Source organism: Pongo abelii, chromosome 8, assembly GCF_028885655.2.
Source record: "Pongo abelii isolate AG06213 chromosome 8, NHGRI_mPonAbe1-v2.0_pri, whole genome shotgun sequence".
NCBI classification, from domain to species: Eukaryota; Metazoa; Chordata; class Mammalia; order Primates; family Hominidae; genus Pongo; species Pongo abelii.
This window is the reverse complement of record NC_071993.2, coordinates 72,283,544-72,299,453: the sequence shown is the minus strand read 5'-3', so window position 1 is coordinate 72,299,453 and position 15,910 is coordinate 72,283,544. Positions and strand designations below refer to the sequence as shown.

The 15,910-nt window shown below is 53.8% G+C and overlaps 1 protein-coding gene across 1 annotated transcript in view; it reads left to right on the top strand.

Annotated features, from left to right (window-relative positions):
- The window catches only part of CDH23 (cadherin related 23), a 459,756-nt gene that overhangs the window by 323,498 nt on the left and 120,348 nt on the right, over positions 1-15,910 (top strand). Inside the window, exons 16-20 of the mRNA XM_054522498.2 lie at positions 795-900; positions 3,875-4,002; positions 9,085-9,157; positions 11,540-11,656; positions 15,187-15,299. Coding sequence (XP_054378473.2) covers positions 795-900; positions 3,875-4,002; positions 9,085-9,157; positions 11,540-11,656; positions 15,187-15,299 — 537 coding nt within the window. The remainder of the gene's footprint in view (positions 1-794; positions 901-3,874; positions 4,003-9,084; positions 9,158-11,539; positions 11,657-15,186; positions 15,300-15,910) is intronic.

Here is a 15,910-nt window from a genome sequence, read left to right as displayed (position 1 = left end):
TGTGCCCGCCCAGCCTGGCCATGGCCCCCCGTACAACCCTGTCCTGCCCTGCCCTCCCTGCTCAGCTCCAGGTGTACCCCGAGTGGTGGGGACCACTGGAGGCTCTAGAGTGAGGGACGACCTGGAAAGAAGCTTATTAATTCAGCTCCCAGAGAAGACAGTGAAGGGGAAGAGGGATCCCTGGCCCCACTCCAGGTGCCTTCTTTCCTCCTTGCTTTCATGCAACAAGCATGGATTAGACACCCACTGTGGCCAAACACTGGGTTGGCCTGTAGGTATGCAGCAGCAATCAAGAAACAAGGTTCCTGCTCACATGAAGCTGACGGTCTAAGCGAGGGAGGCAGAAATTAGATAAGAAATTACCACTGGGTGTAAGGGGACCAATGGGGTATGCAACCCTAGGGCTCTAACCGGCTCTGGGAGTCAGGGAGGGCATCTGCAGGTGGGGGTGTTCCAGCTGGGGTTGGGGGTGGGAGGTAATTCTGTCTCAGCCTCTGGGAAGGCCGGGCCTCTGCATTATTCCTGGGCCTCACCTGCCCTCTAGATTCCTCAGGCTGCCTCCACACCCAGCACATGGAGGGGAGCAGGGCGTCTGCTGGGAGCCAGAGTGCGACCTCCAGTTGAAGCACAAGGGGTGCCTCCTGGGGTCCTGGGCCAGGACAAGACCCAGGGCTGGATCACCCAAAAAAGGAGCTGTGAGCAGGGCCAGTCTTCCCCTCCCTCCCAGCTGCCCACCCTCTTCTGGCCCCCAGCCTCCTGCAGGCTTATGGCCCTTGTCTTCCCACTTCTTCCAGGCAACAGATGAAGACTCCCCTCCCAACAACCAGATCACCTACAGCATTGTCAGCGCATCTGCCTTTGGCAGCTACTTCGACATCAGCCTGTACGAGGGCTATGGAGGTAGGTGTAGGGCAGAACTCGGGGCCCAGCCAGGAGGAGGGCTGGGGGGTTCTCTGCACTCACACCTCCCTTGTGGGGGTGGGGCGGGCACCCCTTGTCTCCCTGACACTCTGGGCTACGCAGGAAGCTGCTGCAAGCACCTGGGGCTGGAGCGGGATGTGGCCTGAGTCGCCCTTCAGCAGGGTCAATATCTGTGTCCCTCATCAGCAGGATCTGTCTCTGGTTCTTAGGCCATGGCCAGCCCTGCAATCAAGCCAGAAGTGTGATGTTAACAGAATCTCTGGGGTTCTCTGTTTCTTACCAAGGCTGCAGGCAGGTCTGTGGGATGGAAGCTCGTTAGCCAAGCATCCCTACTCTTTGGGCGGCCCTGTGGGGCCAGGCACTCTGCACCATGCCCTGCTGCCTGCTGTGGATCCCCATCCCTAGAGCCCTGGTAGGAAATAGCAGCAGCAACCTCAAGCTCCAAGATCCCAAGAGAGACTACTTTGTTTTTCAGATGAGGCAGCTGAGGCCCAGAGACAGGGAGCAACTTGCCTGAGCTCACCCTGCAAAGCTGCTGAGCTTGGCACCAAGTCCCTGTGTGGTCTGGTCCTTGGTTGCGTTGCGAGCCTCAGCTCTCAGCAGCCCTTGCTCCACCAGAGTCCAGCCTCTTTGAACACTTTGACACTGTCTCCCCTTACTAGTGTTCACCCCCATGTCTTTGCAGAGTGTGTTCCTTCTGCCAGGAAAGCCCTTCCTCCTTGCCCCTTGGTCCCGCCTCGGAGGCTGTCCAGTGTGTAGCCCCTGGCTAGCTTTAAGGGCTCATTTAACACCTCCTCCTTTGGGAAGCTTTTCTGATTCCTGGAGCCTGGGTTAGGTGCCCCCAGGGCAGAAGGGATCAATGTGCGTTGAATGACTCTGGGTCCACTGCTCATTCCTCCCACTGCCCCACAGTTAGTTCAGTTCAGAGAAATGCCACTGTAGAAATTGCAGTTCTGACCAGCACAGTGGCTCACGTCTGTAATCCCAGCACTTTGGGAGGCCGAGGTTGGCAGATCAATTGAGGTCAGGAGTTCGAGACCAGCCTGGCCAACATGGTGAAACCCTGTCTCTACTAAAAATACAAAAATTGGCCAGGCGTGGTGGTGTGCACCTGTAATCCCAGATCCTCGGGAGGCTGAGGCAGGAGAATCACTTGAACCTGGGAGGCGGAGGTTGCAGTGAGCCCAGGTTGCACCACTGTACTCCAGCCTGGGTGACAGAGCAAGACTCCGTCTCAAAAAAAAAAAGAAAGAAAAGAAATTGCATTCTCTATGAAATCTATATCCCTCTGTCTTTCTTTTTTTTTTTTTTTTTTTTTTTTTTTTTTTTTTTTTTTTTTGAGACAGAGTTTTACTCTGTCGCCCAGGCTGGAGTGCAGTGGCTCGATCTCGGCTCATTGCAACCTCCGCCTTCTGGGTTCATACGATTCTCCAGCCTCAGCCTCCCGAGTAGCTGGGATTATAGTCGTGCCACCACGCCCAGCTAATTTTTGTATTTTTAGTAGAGATGGGGTTTTGCTAATGTTGGCCAGGCTGGTCTTGAACTCCTGCCCTCAAGCCGTCCTCCCGCCTCAGCCTCCCAAAGTGCTGGGATTACAGGTGTGAGCCACCGTGCCTGGCCCATCCCTCTTTCAAAAACTTAAAAGTTCCATGCTTCTGCCTGCCCCATACCTGACCCTCCTCTCAACTAGAAGAATCCCCCTTAGATTTTATATTACTAAAGCAATAATCTTGTTTCCCTTTTCCAAATAGAAAGTTGTAATTTAATATTGTTGTAATGCCTTCTAAGACCTCCCATACCCCCCACTCCCAAGCCAATATGCCTTCCCTCCCCAGTTAAGAATCAATGGCTTAGCACAAACAAGTACTAATGGAGAGATTTCAGGCATGTGCAGTGGTAGGGATATTTCAGGGCACAGGCATCTATCTTAGCTCCCTGCAAATCCTGCCTCTCAGCCTGGGTCTGCCTTTGGCATGAGGGTTCTTCGCCCACCTCTGAACAGAGTTCTGTTGAAGGTAAGGTCTGCAGCACCTAACCCCGAGTACCTCCCCGTAGGGTCTAAACAGTGCCCAGAGTAGGTGACTGGATGGGCATGAAGAGTCCATAGCATAAAGTGGGGAGGAAATGGAGGGAAGAGAAGAGAGAGAGACGCCGGGGGCAGTGGCTCACGCCTGTAATCCTAGCACTTGGGGAGGCCGAGGCGGGAGGATTGCTTGAAGCAGAAGTTCGAGACCAGCCTAGGCAACACGGCCAGACTCTGCTTCTACAAAGAAATTTTTTTTGATAAAAATAAATAAAGGAGAAAGGAGGGAAGAAGATTAGAGAAATAGGGCTAGAGGAGACTGAGGAGGGTCCTGCCTTCTGCACCCCACTGCCTGGTCCTCCCTGGCATCCCCGGTGCTGGGCAACAACTGGGGAACTCTGTGCTTACCTGGAGAGAGGAGTAGTGACAGGGAGGGCTAGAGGGCCCAAGATATGACCCTGTCCTTCAAGCAGCTTCCAGACTGATGGGGAAAAATCCATAAAGTGCCAGATGAGTGAGTGAGACAGACAGACAGATGGACAGACAAGCAGACAGGAGCACCTACTAAGAAAGAGCCTGGGTTCTAGATTCAGCCAAACCTGGGCTCATCTCCCCACTCTTTTAAGTTGAGAGCTGTGTGACCTTGGGCAAGTTACTGAACATCTCTGAGCTTGGTTTCTTCATCTGTAAAAGTGGGGCTTACATTACCACCAAACCAGCTATCACCTGGTGGGCTCAGCACAGGGTCTGGCACATTTCAGGCAGTCAGGAAACCTCAGTCGAGATGTTGAGGCTCCAGGTGTTCAGAAAACAAGCCAGAGCTGGCCCAGGCCATGCCAGCCATACCTTCTCTGCCCAAAGGGGTCCCCTGGCTGGATGGGCATCTCAAGTCTGCTTACAGAGGGATCTGGCCTGTTCCTGTCATTGCAGTGATCAGCGTCAGTCGCCCCCTGGATTATGAACAGATATCCAATGGGCTGATTTATCTGATGGTCATGGCCAAGGATGCTGGCAACCCCCCTCTCAACAGCACCGTCCCTGTCACCATCGAGGTGTTTGTAAGTACCCAGGGCCACTGGCCTTGCCCTTCCAGTGTAAGGGATGGTGAGTGCTTCCTGTGAACCCAGTAGTGTAGGACTGTGGCCCCCACCTCCTTGGCTGTCCCTGCACCTTGGGGAGTTACCCAGCCGTCTGTCCCAAAGCCTGCCCTTAGCAAGCCTCTCCACTGCTGCAACAACTTCACTGCCTCCCCGCTTGGCCAGGGAAGGCCCAGGGCCCTGGTACTCAGGAAGAGACACGTTGTGTGCGCTGACTTCATTGTGGGCCCCAGAACACCCTCGGAGGGGAACAGGAGCTGGGAGTCAAGCAAGGAGGAAACGTCCTGGGCTTCCTTCATTTATGGCTGCATTCTGTGAAGAACAGAAGAATGACCGGAAGGTCATCTCCCTTCTCTCTCTCTCTCTATCCTGCTCTTCCTCTTTTTTTCTTCCCTTTTCCACGCCTCCGAAGATCTAAAGCGGTCTGAAACCAAGCCACAGTTTCTCTGACATGAATATCAAGCACGCCTTAGTGCTTTCTGTGTCTGAAATTATCAGTTGCTGAATCCATCTCCACGCTGGTTCATTTGCCCCATGCCACATGGGGATGCAGAGCGTGGTATGACAGCGGGACCAATGGGCCCCTCCTCATGGAGACCTCCCCATACACACCTGTGCACGCACCGCCTGCTCCCCTCCCCGTCTGTGGGAGACAGCGAACGCGTGTTGATGGAAGAGTTAGTGCATTATTGGCTCCGGGAGGATTAGATCAGATTGTCAGGTTCGGAGATGCGCTGTGATTTCACATAAGCTCAGGAAAATCTCACCCTGGAGCAAACATGCTGGAGAGCCTTCCTGTCACAGCCAGCTTCACCAGCAGCCTCTGCCACTGCCCACACCCGGCCTTAACAAGCTCTGTCTTCTCAACCCGAGGCTGAAGCTCCAGGGCCAGCCCCGAAGCGGGAAGGCCATTGTCTGGGCCAGGGACCCTATTTGCTTGCTGAATAGGATGGAGCTGGAAGTGATGGGAAAGTCAAAGTGATGCCTGACTGGACAGCCTTCCAGTTGGGCATGTGGGAGCAGAATTTAGGGGTGGCCAGGAGGATGAGGCTACACAGAACCAGGATAGCAAAGGAAAGGGCAGAGAGTTGGGGCCTGGCTTCTGGAGTCCTTATGCCTGGCACCTCAGACTTCAGGGAGTGTTGGGGGAAGGAGGACAGGGACCAGGAAATCTTCAGAAACCTTAAAACCAACCTGGGCCGGGCGCGGTAATCCCAGCACCCTGGGAGGCTGAGGCAGGTGGATCACGAGGTCAGGAGCTTGAGACTAGCCTGGCCAACATGGTGAAACTCCATCTCTGCTAAAAATACAAAAATTAGCCGGGCATCATGGCAGGTGCCTGTAATCCCAGCTACTCAGGAGGCTGAGGCAGGAGAATCATTTGAACCCAAGAGGCGGAGGTTGCAGTGAGCTGAGATGGCACCATTGCACTTCAGCCTGGGCAACAAGAGCAAAACCCCATCTCAAAAAACAAAACAAAACAAAACAAAACAAAACAAAACAAAAATAAACGGCCTGACTTGAACCTGTAACCTCCCACCTAGAAACACCGAGGGTAGGAAACGAGAATGCATTCCCCAGCAGTCATGACCATGGGCTGGCACTCTTTACCCCATGGCCCGACCCTGACCACATCACCCAAACCTGGCTTTAGTTTGCCAGACTTGACCATAGCCCCCAAGCTTCCTCTAATCGTAGCTGCACTCACAACCCTGACCAACCCACCCATCGCTTTCAACCAGCCAGGATGCTGCTCTGCACAAGGAGGCAGTGAATTCTGTGCTGGGCCCCCAGTAGGACAGGAAGGTGAATGTGCAGCCTGCTCCACACCCCAAGGAGACACCAAGTGGAAAGAGGGGTGTGGCTGTGGAAAGAGGGGTGTGGCTGTGGAGGCACATGGGTTTGAAACCTGCTCTGCTGCTCTCTTGCTGTGTGACCTGGGTCTCTGAAACAACTTCCTCATCTGCAAAATGGTGGTAATCGTGGTACCTGCCTCATGATATTTTTGTGAGGCTGAAATGAGATTGTGCAGGTGGCACCTGGCACCTGGAATGTTGGCTGTCATTACAGCGATAAGACAGCCATGCATAGCAGCAGCCGCACCCATGCCCCAGCCTGTCGCTAGTGCAAATGGGAATTCCCGTGAGTGGGCTGAGGCAGAGAGGGAGCCGTTCAGGCTTTGGGGAGTGGATGCTGGAGAGGTAAGAGTAAGGGAGGTCTAGGGAAATAAGTTAAGTGTTCTGGCTAGCCTGGGGCTGGACAGGCCTAAGTAGCGAAATGGAAACTAAAATGTGCTGAGCTCCAGCACCGTGCCAGGTCCTTTCACATGACCCAGCCCCTTTCAGTCCCACTTTACTGATGGGGAGGCTGAGTCTCAGGGAAGACCCAGGCTCACCAGTGCCTTTCTTCCTTACTGGCAGAGCTGAGACTTGAACCCTGACCTGAATGACTCCTATGTTGACATGCTTTCCACCACAGCCACAGGCCTGGAACCTTGGTCATCCCTATCCACATGTAACTGAGATCAGTGCTTCTCAAAGTTCCCTGGGCCCTGGAATTCCCTGGGGATTTCATTAAAAGGCAGATTCATATTTAGTGGGTCTGAGGCAGGGCTGGGATTCTGCGTGTCCTCTCACACAGCTCCCAGGTGATGTGGATGCTTCTGGTCAGGGGACAACACTTTGAGGAGCAAGGCCTTCAGAGACCCGCCCTCATGAGATTTTGAAACCTGAGCTCTGCTCCAAACCCCAGACCCGTCCCAACCTGTAGCTCAGCTAAGGCAGGGACTGGAGCATCTCGTTGTTGTGCCTCAGCCCCCCTCAAAGGGGCCGGAGCACGCAGAGAGAGGAAGGTGAAGGGACTGAACTCACTTTTTGTCCCGCAAATAAAAGTGTGACCCGCAGCCTCCCTCCCTGGGACCACAGAGGAGGTGACTGGGGGTAAGAATCCACCTCACTTTGTACTTGGCAAGCCAGGGTGTGCCCTGGCATGAAACCACAGTGGCCTAGTAGAAGGGGCCCCATTTTCAAATTCCCTCAAAGCCATCCCAGGGACCAGCAGGGGCCCTGCACTTCCCTTCCGAGTCCACCCTGGCCCTCGGGCAGCCAGAGAGTCTGGCAACAAAGACAGGTGCCACTTTGGCTATGAGTGAACATTGTCTCTCAAGCAGGGCCTCTGGATGGCACAGTCACTTGTGTCTGAGGACCACACTTGAAAAGGTCACCGCCTTCAGGCTGATTTTGCATGTGGCTGGTTTTTAAGTAGCTGTCACTCAGCTAAGCGGCCTCCTCCCTCCACCAAAAGGATTTTCTCCCAGTTGGAATTTTAAAACCCAGCAGCAATGAAATCGTTGATGGCAGCATTTCCTGCACAGGTTGGGGGTGGGGAGAGGCAGATGGAAACCACAGGGCTCCAGGAGGAGGAGGGGCCGGAGGGGCCAGGTGATTCTTTTTCATCCACTGCTTGTTGGTTTTTAATAAAGAAGTCAAACTCGGTTTGTAGATTTCCCATTAGGGGACAATAAGCTTTTGTAGAGCGAGCCGCTGAATTAGAACTAATAGCGAATGCAGCGCCAAGATCCGGGGTAATATCACCGCTAATAAGTTTCTGCCTCATGCTCTGTCACTGACATTCTCCACACCGTTTCGTGCAGCCAAGCAGAAGCTTAAATGTATAAGTATATGGGGCACTCGCACCCGCATCAGGGACAGGGGAGATGCCCAGGCACACAGCTGGAGCATTGGACATCAGGGGAATCCTAAGACTGCTGGGTATCTGGGGAGAGGGGCAGGTCAGCGTGAGCCAGGGTGCCATCCAGAGCCAAGGGCGGATTGGAGAAAGAGAGGATCACTCCTTTCTGGGCACCCACAATCTTAGCAGGCTGAGATTCTCTGACATCCCAAGGGATGTGCAGCCAGATAGCATGCCCCCATCTTTCATGGCTGCTCTGTCAGCAGTGACTCCAGCAAAGGGGGCTTCATACAGGATCCTTTCTCTCTAAGAGCTCTCAGTTCCATGAGAAGCCAGGCCCTCTCATGGAACTCCTATTTGCACTAGCAAACAAACAGGAACTGCCAAAGACTGTAGCATAAAGACTGCCCAACGGTGCCGGGACTCAGCCTGACTCCTGAGCTCTGCACTGGACTCTTGGGAAAGGGGAGAAGGTCACGAGCCAAGTGGGCTAGGGAGGCTTCCTCCAAGAGGGAAGCAGGGAGGAATTCTTGTTGGGGGATTGCAAGAGTGGTTGGTGAGGATAAGAGTATTAAAGAGCAGGAAAGTCTCTTCTAATTGAAGAGGAAGGGCCGTGGTGTGGAGGAGTTGGGGGGTGCGGAGGAAGAGGCAGAAGTTGCCCACCCTACCCTACCAGGCTCAGCCCCTCAGCCAAGCACCGTCCTCTGGCTACTGGCGAAGGCTGGGCTGGAAGAGATATTGCTTTAGAACTGACAGGGGTGGGGCTCTGGGCCAGGGGTGGCCCAGGGGCTGGAAGAGCCGTTGTTCTTGTGTGCGAGGAGGAATCTAGCTGTGCCTGCCAGCAGCCAGCCCAGGGCCAGAGTTTGGGCTCTGGGAACCACCTGACCCTGACCTGCCACCGCATACTTCGGTATCTTTGAGGAGAGTCCTAGAAGCTTTTGTCATCATCCTGGTGGACCTACGCAGGGGTCCAAGTGGGCATCCCCAGCATGGGAGCTGGGGGTGTGAGTGCTGGAGTGAGCTTGGGGCTCAGCTGGAGGACCAGCGGGGAGCCTGGGGAGCTGGCAGCTGTTGGCAGTCCCAGCTGCTGCCGGCACACTCCCTCTTCCTGGGCCTCCCCATCCCTTCCTGAGGCCTGCATGTTTCCCCAAGGCTGATCCTACCTCCTAGAACCGTAGCCTGCCAGAGGGTTACCTGACTCGCTGCTGACACCTCACCTGGCTCTGGTTATACGGAGAGGCCAGAGCTCTTTAGGGCCAGGCAGGCCTAGCCTGACTCCTTGGTGCCCACCTTAGACATCTGGCCAGCCCACCTGCCTCCCTGGCTCCTGCAACCTGTCTGTTTTCCTTCCAGGATGAGAATGACAACCCTCCCACCTTCAGCAAGCCCGCCTACTTCGTCTCCGTGGTGGAGAACATCATGGCAGGTACAGGCTCAGGTAGGGGGTGGGGGGCACATCAAGGTAGGCAGCCAGCAGTCACGGCACCCAGGATGTGCAGACCCCAGCTCTGCACACAAATTCTGGGAGGTCCATGGCCTTCTCTTTCCCCAGCCAAACTCCTTGACAAAACGGGGAGCCTTTGGAAACATCTAGTTACCTGCCAGCTAACAGCTAGTTACAGAGCACCTACTATATGCAGGTGCTGTGCTGGGCACTTGGTTCCTGCTCTCCTCTAACTATAGTCTAGTGGGGAAAGAATAATGATCCATGATTAATTAAGCAATCTTGATTAAACAGTCTCAAGTGCGCAGAGGGCTCTGAGACTATAGCACTGTGAGGCAGGTCCCAGGGGCCATGATTTCAGAGGGGTGGCCTTAGAGCGGGGCATGTGTTCCTGTGTGAGGATGCGATTGAGAGGCTAATCTCTGGGCCAGGCTCAGGTTGCAGGGCTCAGCTTGCAGACCCAGCACCACCAGCTCCACACTCAGGTTCCAGGGGATCTGTTCTGCCCTTGGGGCAGGCTGGCAGCTTTGCCCTTACCCTCAGAGCAGATGATCCTAACAAAGAAAACGCCCATGTCAGGAACTGCTGCAGTGGCTGAAGGAGACGGGAAGGCTAGAATCAGGGACAGTAGAGTCAGAGATGCTGGAGTCATGGATGGTGGAGTCAGGGACATTGGAGTTAGAGACGCTGGAGCCAGGGATGGTAGAGCCAGGGATGGTGAAATAAGGGATGGTGGAGCCAGGTGTAGTGGAGTCAGGGATGGTGGAGTCGGGGTAGTGGAGTCAGGGATGGTGGAGCCAGGGGTGGTGGAGTAAGAGGTGGTGGAGTCAGGGATGGTGGAGTCAGGGATGGTGGAGTCAGGGGTGGTGGAGCCAGGGGTGGTGGAGTCAGGGGTGGTGGAGCCAGGGGTAGTGGAGCCAGGGGTGGAGGAGTCAGGGATGGTGGAGCCAGGGGTGGTGGAGTCAGAGGTGGTAGAGTCAGGGGTGGTGGAGCCAGGGGTGGTGGAGTCAGGGGTGGTGGAGCCAGGGGTGGTGGAGTCAGAGATGGTGGAGTCAGGGATGGTGGAGTCAGGGGTGGTGGAGCCAGGGGTGGTGGAGTCAGGGGTGGTGGAGCCAGGGGTGGTGGAGTCAGGATGTTGGAGTCAGAACTGGTCTTTCCTGGCACCACGAGGCCTTCTAAAGAGAACCTCTGGGTACCACTCTGGCACCTGACAATGAGCTGGGTGGGTGCTGGGTGGCACCCAGCCTACCCTCCCTGTCCTAGTCAGGGATCCCCTGGAGAATGTCACTGCTAAAGAGCCGCCTCCAGCACTACACCCCCATCCCTGGGTACTCTGTCAAGGAGAAGCCTACACTATGGCACTTAATTCTCTTCAGGGGTGTGTTAGGGCTCATGTGCCCGTCCTCCTGCTCAAGGCAGGCCTGAGGGTCATATTTGAGGCCCCAGGGCCACAGGGCCACAATGGCCTGCCTGGCCCCTTGCCTCTCGGGACTGCTGATTCATCCGCTGGATGGTCACCAGCAGCCCTGCAGCCCAGTGGAACTCCCTGTGGGGCTCAACCTGTGGCCTCCATGCTTTATCCCTCAGGATCCCAGCAGCAAATTCACAAGTTAGAGGGTATCTTTAGACCCGGTCCCAGGGGAGGAAGTGATGCTCAGGCAGGTGAAGGTGCCTGCCGAGGCCCTGAGGGGTCCAGTCTGGGTGTGAAGATTCCAAGAACCTGTGCACCAGATCTCCTCGCCACTTGGCCAGAGCTGGCAGTTGGGTGGCAGGAGGGGCTGGAGCCAGAAGCCCTGGTGGGCACAGCTTCAGGACAAGCTGCTCTCAGGGTCTGGACAGGGTGGCTGGAAAAGCTGATACCTTGAGTCAGGATTTCACGGAACTGGAAATAAAAGTGAAGGCCTTAACTGAACATTAAAGAGAAAATAAAAACCCTTATAAATTCCCCTGAACGAGATCAAACTAGACTGAAATTGAATACAGTAAATGTAGAATAATTTAATATGGAACTTCATGTCTTTTGACTCCAAGTGACAGCCAATCTGAGTGTATTTAATATAGTGGCCAGCCAGGCAGGGGCCAAGGAAACAGGAAGATACCAGAGGGCCCAGTCCATCCCTAAGCCTCTCATGAGCCTTGTCCCCGCCCAGCCCAGCGATCTCAGCTCCAAGAGCGATGATTGAGCCGCCCTCATCCCTGGGATGTCGCAATAGGCAGGCCTTCCACCTCCCTGAGAGCTGGTCACTGGGAGGGTCCCATGTCCTCCTCTTGGGCCAGCGCAAATGCTGCTCCCAGGGCTGGGGCCTTGAAGCCAGGGGCCCAGGGTGAGCAGCACCCCCTGCCCCCACCTTTTTCCCCCTGAAGGAGCCACGGTGCTGTTCCTGAATGCCACGGACCTGGACCGCTCCCGGGAGTACGGCCAGGAGTCCATCATCTACTCCTTGGAAGGCTCCGCCCAGTTTCGGATCAATGCCCGCTCAGGTGAGCCCCCCACCCCAAGTACCCTGGTCCTCCACACCCTGAGGCTGACTGTCCATACCTGGCCCCAGGACCAGCCTCTGGGCCCAGTGCCCCTTCCTTTCAGTTTTGAGCAGGCCAGCTTTGAGCACCAGTGTAATCCATGAAATATTGATTTGATTGTGATTACTGATCTTACCCAAAAAATCACAATGTGAATTGGTCCAGTGAAGGATGTCTTTCAAGGGTGAAGAGTTGTATTATGTTTTAAATGTGTTCCATCTTACAAATAGCTGGTTAACACACTCCTCTTCAGGAACACCTTTATTAAAGCCTCAGTGTCCCCCTCCCTCAGCTGCTGACCTCATTCTTAAAGCCTGGCTCCTCTTCTTACACGGATGTGTGCCTCAGTTTCCCCACCTGTAAAATGAGGAAGATCATATTAGGGCTGTTGTGTGGATTAAATGATGCATAATAGGGAACACACTTTGAATAGTCCCTGGCACACAATAAGTGCTAAAAAAATTACCATCATTATTCTCTTTTGTTTATTCACCTGTGAGCCCCCTGCCCTCAGCTCCCAGCTCAGCCCATGTAACTCTTCTTTTTTCTTCATCTCTCCATGTACATTCCTCAGTTTTCTCTCTTCCTTGAAGCTGGGAGAAAAAGTGGGCAGAAAGAAGCAGCAAGAGACCCAAGCTTTCAGCCAGACCTGGGGAAGAATCTGGGACTTCTGTACATTCATTCATATGTCATTCAGAAATTGGGGTGGGGGCTGCTCTGAGCCAGGTGCTGGGGTACAGGAAGGAATAAGACATGGCCCTGACCTCATGAGGTTCCCAGTCAGCTCAGTGGGCGTGCAAGGCACCCCACTTCCAGTACGTATTTCTGTATTAGTTAAAGGAACTGTCTATCCTAAACAGCTACACCCTATCTCAGTGGCTTGAGACAATACAAATTCAAATTCATATAGTCAACCCATGTAGATGTTGAGTGACAGCCTTCCACATGATGATTCTGGGACCCAGGCCCCTTCCATGTTGTGGCTCCAAGGTCACTGCAGAAGGGAAAAGAGAGCATGGGTTATCAGAGCACTAGGAGGAGGTTATGGGCCAGGCCCTGCCTGGCAGTCACATCCAAGTAATAATTCTCCCCTGGGAAGGGAGCAGGAATCTTTGGTGGACACTGGCCATCCCTGCTGCAGGTGGTCAGTGGCCAGCAGGGCATCAGCTCTTCCTGCTTTCCATCCCTCCACACTGGAAGTCAGTCTTCAATCCCTTTTTTGTCCCCTTTTCCTGGAGGCTTGGGGAGCAGATGGCCGTGCTGACAGGTACGAGGACTGAGGGAGGGGACCCAGGGCCACTGTGAGCCTCTTTTTCTATCTCTGAGAAAGTGAGGGCCTTCCTCCCAGCTCTCAGGAGCTTCCCCCACAGTGAGCCCTCATTCCCAGGGGTCTCAGAGTCATGTCATGAATGGATATGAACCACATGCCCAGCACTGTTCCCAGGGCTCTGAGCAGCAGCATCTCATTCTGCCCTCCTCACCTGTGAGACAGGTACTAGCCTTATCCCCATTTTCCAGATGAGGAAGCTGAGCCCCTGGGGAGGTTAAGTAACCTGACTGAGGACTCACAGAGCATGAACTTCTGACTCCAGAATCCAAACATTAAAGGCGCCATTATATGAGCAGCTCCCTGGCCTTTCAGCCACCCCTGCCCTTGCCTCCCCAGTCAGGGCTCCAGCTCCACCTGGGGCCTTTAATGACACAGACATTTTCTTGCTGCCTTAACACGACTTTGGCTCCAAAGGTGTAAGTGTTTTCCTCTGAGCTCCTCGGTCAAATTAGCCAGGTCTGCTCCACAGAGGTGGCCTTAATTGGATCTAATTTCCCAGACAGGAGAGGCCATCTATCATGCCGACAAGTTCACGTTTAAAACTTTTTAGAGATTAATTTCTTCCTCGCCCTGCCAATTAATTGACACCACCCTGGCAGGGAGTGTGGCCTGTTGGGCAGACCTTTGTGAGTCTTCCATTCCTGGCCTCAGCACCTAAGCTGCCCTGTCACCCACCCCCAGCTCCGTGCTCAGCCCTGCACAGACCAGAGGGCAAACCAGTGTGCCACAGAGGGAACTGTCAGGGTAGAAGCGGTCCTAAAAGCAATCTGGTCCAGCTGCCTTGTTTTATGGTGGAAAGAACCAAGCACAGAGAAGTTAAGCGACTCGCCCCAGGTCACACAGCTCAGGTAATGGGGATAAAAAGATGGATAGCACACAGGCCCTGCCCGTGGAGAATGCTCACAGTCCATTGGAAGGAAACAGTCATTTTCTGAGTGTTGGGAGCCTCACCTAGAATTACCGTAGCCTCACAACAGCTCTGCATGGAAGTCACACTATCTCCATTTTATAGATGAGAAAACTGAAGCTTCAAAAAATTAAAATTGTCCAAGGCCAAGCGTCTGGGAAGGGCCATAATCAGAATTCAAATCCACATCTCACATCTTCACCACGTGGGTGCTCTCCCATGGCTGATGCAAGATGGTAAATGGCCTGGCTGCTGTGATTGCTGAAGTCTGCTGGGACTGGCTCACCCCGCTCCCAAGAGCTAGTGAGGCACTCAATTGTGAACTCCATATTCAATACCATCAAGTTGGTAGCTTAAAATGGGCCCTGGTGGGGCTATTTACACCAAGGAAATTGGCAAATGCCTTTTTTTTTTAATTTTGGGGAGCCAGTTGTCAAACATTTACCAGCACACCACTATCAGGGTGATGTTTACATTTCAGTTACACCAAAATACAAAGAAAGACCAAATACAGGCGAACAAGAAATGTTGTTTAATTGTTCAGATTTAGCACACTAAAAAAACTCGAGGCAATGTAATAATTAGGAAATTATTTGATAACTATTAATTATCAATGCACGATAAGGTTGGATAGGTTGAACTGTCCAGTAATGAGTCACAAGTTAGACGCATGTGAACACCTGGTGTTTTTATTTCCTGTCATTGTATTTCTGTGACTGTATAAATAAACAGCGTCTGGCACTGTTCTAAGATTTCCATGATCTTAATTAAATTAACCCCACAATAGCCCTATGAGGTAGGTCCTATTATGGTTCCCTTTGGACCCTATGAGGAAACTGAGGCACAGAGGATTGAAGTAACTAGCTCCAGGTGAGAAAGCCAGTAAGATAATGTCAAAAGTCTAAACAAGAGGTGATCTGTGACTGAGCTTAAGGCCTAATGGCCCTCCTGCCCTGTTCTCCAGCCGCTAGCCCCGAGAATCAGCCTAGATTTTCCCACATCTGCAAATATTTCCTCCTCGTGGGGTTATGTTGCCCAGCCCTAGGGAACCAGCTCCCAAGGCACAGGAGCTCTCCCGTCTCCCACTGTGAGCACCAGCTCAGGAGCACATTCAGGCTGCCAGATCATGGTAGCTTGCTAACATTTCTCGTGCAAGTTCTCACTCTTTCTCCTTCCCTCGCTCTCTCTCTCCTTCCCTCCCTCTCTCCCTGGCCCACCCAAACCCTCTCACGCACCCACTTCTCTCTCTGGCAGGGGAAATCACCACCACGTCTCTGCTTGACCGAGAGACCAAGTCTGAATACATCCTCATTGTTCGCGCAGTGGATGGGGGTGTGGGCCACAACCAGAAAACTGGCATCGCCACCGTGAGTGTGCTCCTCTCCCATGCCCCAGCTCCCCCTTGCTGGCCAGGCTGCTGCTCCCTGCTTATACCTCTGGACTCCCCGTGTCCTGAGCCAGTGTGAGGCTTTGTGAGAGGGAGCAAGGGGGCAAAAATGAACTCAGCAGCAGCAGAGGTCAGCCTCCGGGGCCACCACAGCTGTGGGGAAGAAAGGCATCACCACCAGGAATGTAGGGGCACTTAGGAGGAGCAAAATGAAATACTTTCTCTCCTGCCCCTAAAAATCCAGGAGGGCAGGTGGCAGAAGGCATGAGCCCCATAGGCCCCTCCTTGCCTTGGCGCCTGCCAGCAAAGCAGAAGCAGGCATTCCTGCGAGGAAGAGCAGCTCAGAGCAGGAAGCAGGGCCCTGGAGGGTCCCTGGGGGCTTGTTCTTCCCCGACTAAAAGTGCCCCAGAGAGTAGAAAGCTAGAGGAACGAAATGTGGGGGCCTCGAATGAGCTCTCGGTTGCAGAAGTGAAAGGGGAAATGAGAAGCCCTCTGTGGGAGAGGAAGGGGGGAGACCAGCTGACAGTCACTCCAGCCACCTCCCCTCTGTTCCCCATTCGGTTTCTTTGGCTCACCCTCAAAACTGCAGCC